General features: G+C 64.2%; 1 protein-coding gene across 1 annotated transcript in view; it reads right to left on the bottom strand.

Annotated features, from left to right (window-relative positions):
• BICRA (BRD4 interacting chromatin remodeling complex associated protein) overlaps positions 1-2,013 on the bottom strand; it is a gene marked incomplete in the record, with an annotated part of 30,062 nt that extends 28,049 nt beyond the window's left edge. Inside the window, 2 exon segments of the mRNA XM_021383387.1 lie at positions 64-169; positions 1,323-2,013. Coding sequence (XP_021239062.1) covers positions 64-151 — 88 coding nt within the window.
• Positions 2,014-3,660: the final 1,647 nt, after the last annotated feature.

Below are 3,660 nucleotides of genomic sequence, written 5' to 3'. Positions count from 1 at the left end.
GGCGGCGGAGGAGGGGGGGCGGCGGGATTTGGCGAGAAATCGGTTACATTGTGCCCAACTCACCGTGAGGTTTGAGCGGCGGCCGGCGCGGGGTCTCCCACACATCCCCGCACGGGCTCCGGAGGCAGGACCCCAGCAGGCACCGACACATAGGGGTTCAGCGCGCTGCCTGATGGCCGCGCCGCCGCCGGGCCGGGCCGGGAGGAGCCGGGGACGGCGGAGAGAAAGGAGGGAAGGAAGGAGGGAAAGGGAAAAAATTAAACATCGCGGCCTCGGCGGAGGAAAAAAAAAAAAAAAAATAAAATTAAATAAAATTATCGCCCCCCGTTTTGCCCCCACCCCTCGGCCGGCATTTGCATGCGCCACGCCCACGGGGACCGGGGCGGAGCGACCGAGGGGCCGCGGGCACGGGCACGGCGCGCCGGGAGCGGCGGAGCCCCGGAACCCCTCTCCGGGAAGCACGGGGCGTCCCCGGGCCGCGCCACGCGACCCCCCCGGGGCTGCTCCGGGCGGCACCGGGACCCTCGGGAACAGCCCGGGATCGCCGGGAACCCCCCCCCGGGCCCTGTCCCGAGAGCCCCGGGAGCCCCTCGGGCCCTTTCCCGGGACCACCGGGCCTCCCCCCCCCCCGGGCACACAATAGGGGCGGGCCGGGCAGCGATCGCTGCTACGACCAAAGTACGGGCAGCGACGCTGCCAAAACGCGGGCACCGATGCGGCCCAACTGCGGGCGCCGACACCGTCGGAACGCGGGCACCGGGAGCACCGTACGGCGCGAACCGGGGCGAGATCGAACGCCGCGAAACAGGCAGCGCTCGGGCAGCCCCGCCCCGCCGCGGGGTCCTCGAGCTGAGCCCGGCTCCGCGGCGCCCAGGGCCATTGGCGCGCCGAGGGGCGGGGCCCGCCGGGAAGGGGCGGGGCCTCGCGCCGTGTTTACAGCTCGCGATTGGCTGAGCGGGCGGAGGAGGGGCGGGGCCAAGCGGGAGAGGGGCGGGGCCGGCGGATGGGGCAGCGCGCGCGGGATTCCGCCGCGGGCGCCGGCGCTGAGCGCGTCGTCCCCGTGTCCGTGTGTCCGTCCGTGCGTCCGACCCTCCCGCGGTTAATAATAACAAAATCCCCACAGCGAACCCCAAGCAGCGCTCTCTGTAGGCGCGCTTGCATGACACAGCCGTCAGGAACGCGGTGACGCGGCGCTGCCGTCCGCTGTCATCTCGTGTGGGGCTGGAATCCCGAGCGCGCGTTGAACGCGTTACAGCATCGGCGCAATTAAAAAAGGGATTTAATGAAGGAAGGGGCTCGGCGAGAAACGCCCGTTTTCTTACCTCGATCGCAGGGTTTTGTGCATCGGTGCTCTGCGCAACGCTGCCCGCGTTTTGATGGAACCGTCGCTTGGGAGACGAATAACCCAAAATGACCCAAAAAATCATCAACCTTCACCCTTCTCATGAAGGACCTGCACCCAAATCCCGCTTTTTTTTTGTCCTCAAAGCCATTTGTGCAGCCCCGTCCCCTCCGTGGGGCCCATCCTCTCCTTTCTGCCCCCTCAGAATTCCCCCTTTTAATGGGGGGCTTCCCCGTGGGTCCTGCCCCACAGATCCCCGAGATCCTCACAGAGGAATCCCCCTCAGCTCCTCCCAGCAGAAGAGCCCTCAAAAATTCACTCCAGGATCTCACAAAGGGTCAATCCCCACAGATTTCCCCACAAAAACAATCCCCGCTTGGATCCCCCCACAGAAATTCCCTCAGATTTCCTCGCAGAGGATCCGTCCCCACAGAGATCCCCTGTCAGAAACCTGATCCCCATCCCAGAAACCTCCTCAGAGGAATTTCTCACGGAAGAAGCCCTCAGAGATCCCTTCAGAAATGATTCCCCCCCTCAGAAATTCCCTCGGATCTCCTCACAAGGATCAATCCTCACAGAGATTTCTTCACGGAGGGTTCCCTGAGAGATCCCTTCAGAAACAATCCCCCCTCGGGTCCCCTCACAAAGATCTTCCCCCTCAAAAAAATCCCCNGCAGCTCCGGACCCACAGCTCCGTGTGCAGCTCCAGACCCACAGACCCACAGCTCCATGTGCAGCTCCGGACCCACAGCTCTGTATGCAGCTCCGGACCCACAGCTCCGTGTACTGCTCCGGACCCATAGACCCACAGCTCCGTGTACAGCTCCGGACCCACAGACCCATAGCTCCATATACAGCTCTGGACCCACAGCTCTGTATGCAGCTCCGGACCCACAGTTCCATGTGCAGCTCCTGGACCCACAGCTCTGTATGCAGCTCCAGACCCACAGACTCGTAGCTTCGTGAGCAGCTCCAGACCCACAGCTCCGTGTGCAGCTCCGGACCCACAGCTCCCCGTGCAGCTCCTGGACCCACAGACGCCCAGTTCCATGAGTAGCTCCAGACCCACAGCTCCATGCACAGCTTCTGGACCCACAGCTCCACGTGCAGCTCCGGACCCACAGACCAACAGTTCCGTTTGCAGCTCCTGGACCCACAGCTCTGCGTGCAGCTCCGGACCCACAGCTCCACCAGCAGCTCCTGGACCCACAGACCCACAGCTCCGTGCGCAGCTCCAGACCCACAGCTCCGTGCGCAGCTCCAGACCCACAGCTCTGACCAACACCTGGACCCACAGACCCACATTTCTGCGTGCAGCCCCAGACCCAAACCGGGATCCCACTGAACCATGACTGGGACCGCAGCACCAGGAGCCCTCACTCAGAACCAGGACCATGACCACAGCACCAGGACCCCAGGACCAGTGCATCGGTACCACAGCTCCAGGATCCCCTAGAACCCGGACCACAGCCCCAGGACCCCTCACTCAGAACCAGGACCTGGGCTCCAGGCCTCCTTCACTGAGAACCGGGGCTCCAGGCTCCCTCACTCAGAACCAAGACCAGAGCATTGGGACCACAGCTCCAGGACCCCTCAGAACCAGGACCACGACACCAGGACCCCTCAGAACCAGGACCATGACACCAGGACCCCTCGCTCAGAACCAGGACAGGGGGCTATGGGACAACGGGTCCAGGATCCCTCAGAACCAGGACCTGGGCTCCAGGACCCCTCACTCACAACCAGGACCAGGACCTGGGCCCCACGCTCCCTCACTCAGAACCAGGACGAGGACACTGGGACCACAGCTCTGGGATGCTTCAACCAGGACCTGGGCTCCAAGACCCCTCACTCACAACCAGGACCAGGACCTGGGCTCCAGGACCCCTCACTCACAACCAGGACCAGAGTACTAGGACCACAGCTCTGGGATCCCTCCGAACCAGGACCATGACACCAGCACCCCTCGCTCAGAACCAGGACCAGGACCTGGGCCTCAGGCTCCCTCACACACAACCAGGACCAGGACCTGGGCTCCAAGACCCTTCACTCAGAACCAGGGCCAGGACCTGGGCTCCAGCACCCCTCACTCAGAACCAGGGCCAGGACCTGGGCTCCAGCACCCCTCACTCAGAACCAGGACCAGGTCCAGGGCTGCAGGACGCCTCACTCAGAACCAGGACCAGGGCTTCAGGACCCCCTCACTCACAACTAGGACGAGGACACTGGGACCACAGCTCTGAGATCCCTCAGAACCAGGACCATGACACCAGCACCCCTCACTCAGAACCAGGACCAGGACCTGGGCTCCAAGACCC

This window comes from Numida meleagris, unplaced genomic scaffold (genome assembly GCF_002078875.1).
Source record: "Numida meleagris isolate 19003 breed g44 Domestic line unplaced genomic scaffold, NumMel1.0 unplaced_Scaffold384, whole genome shotgun sequence".
NCBI classification, from domain to species: Eukaryota; Metazoa; Chordata; class Aves; order Galliformes; family Numididae; genus Numida; species Numida meleagris.
This window is presented reverse-complemented; position numbering and strand designations above follow the sequence as displayed.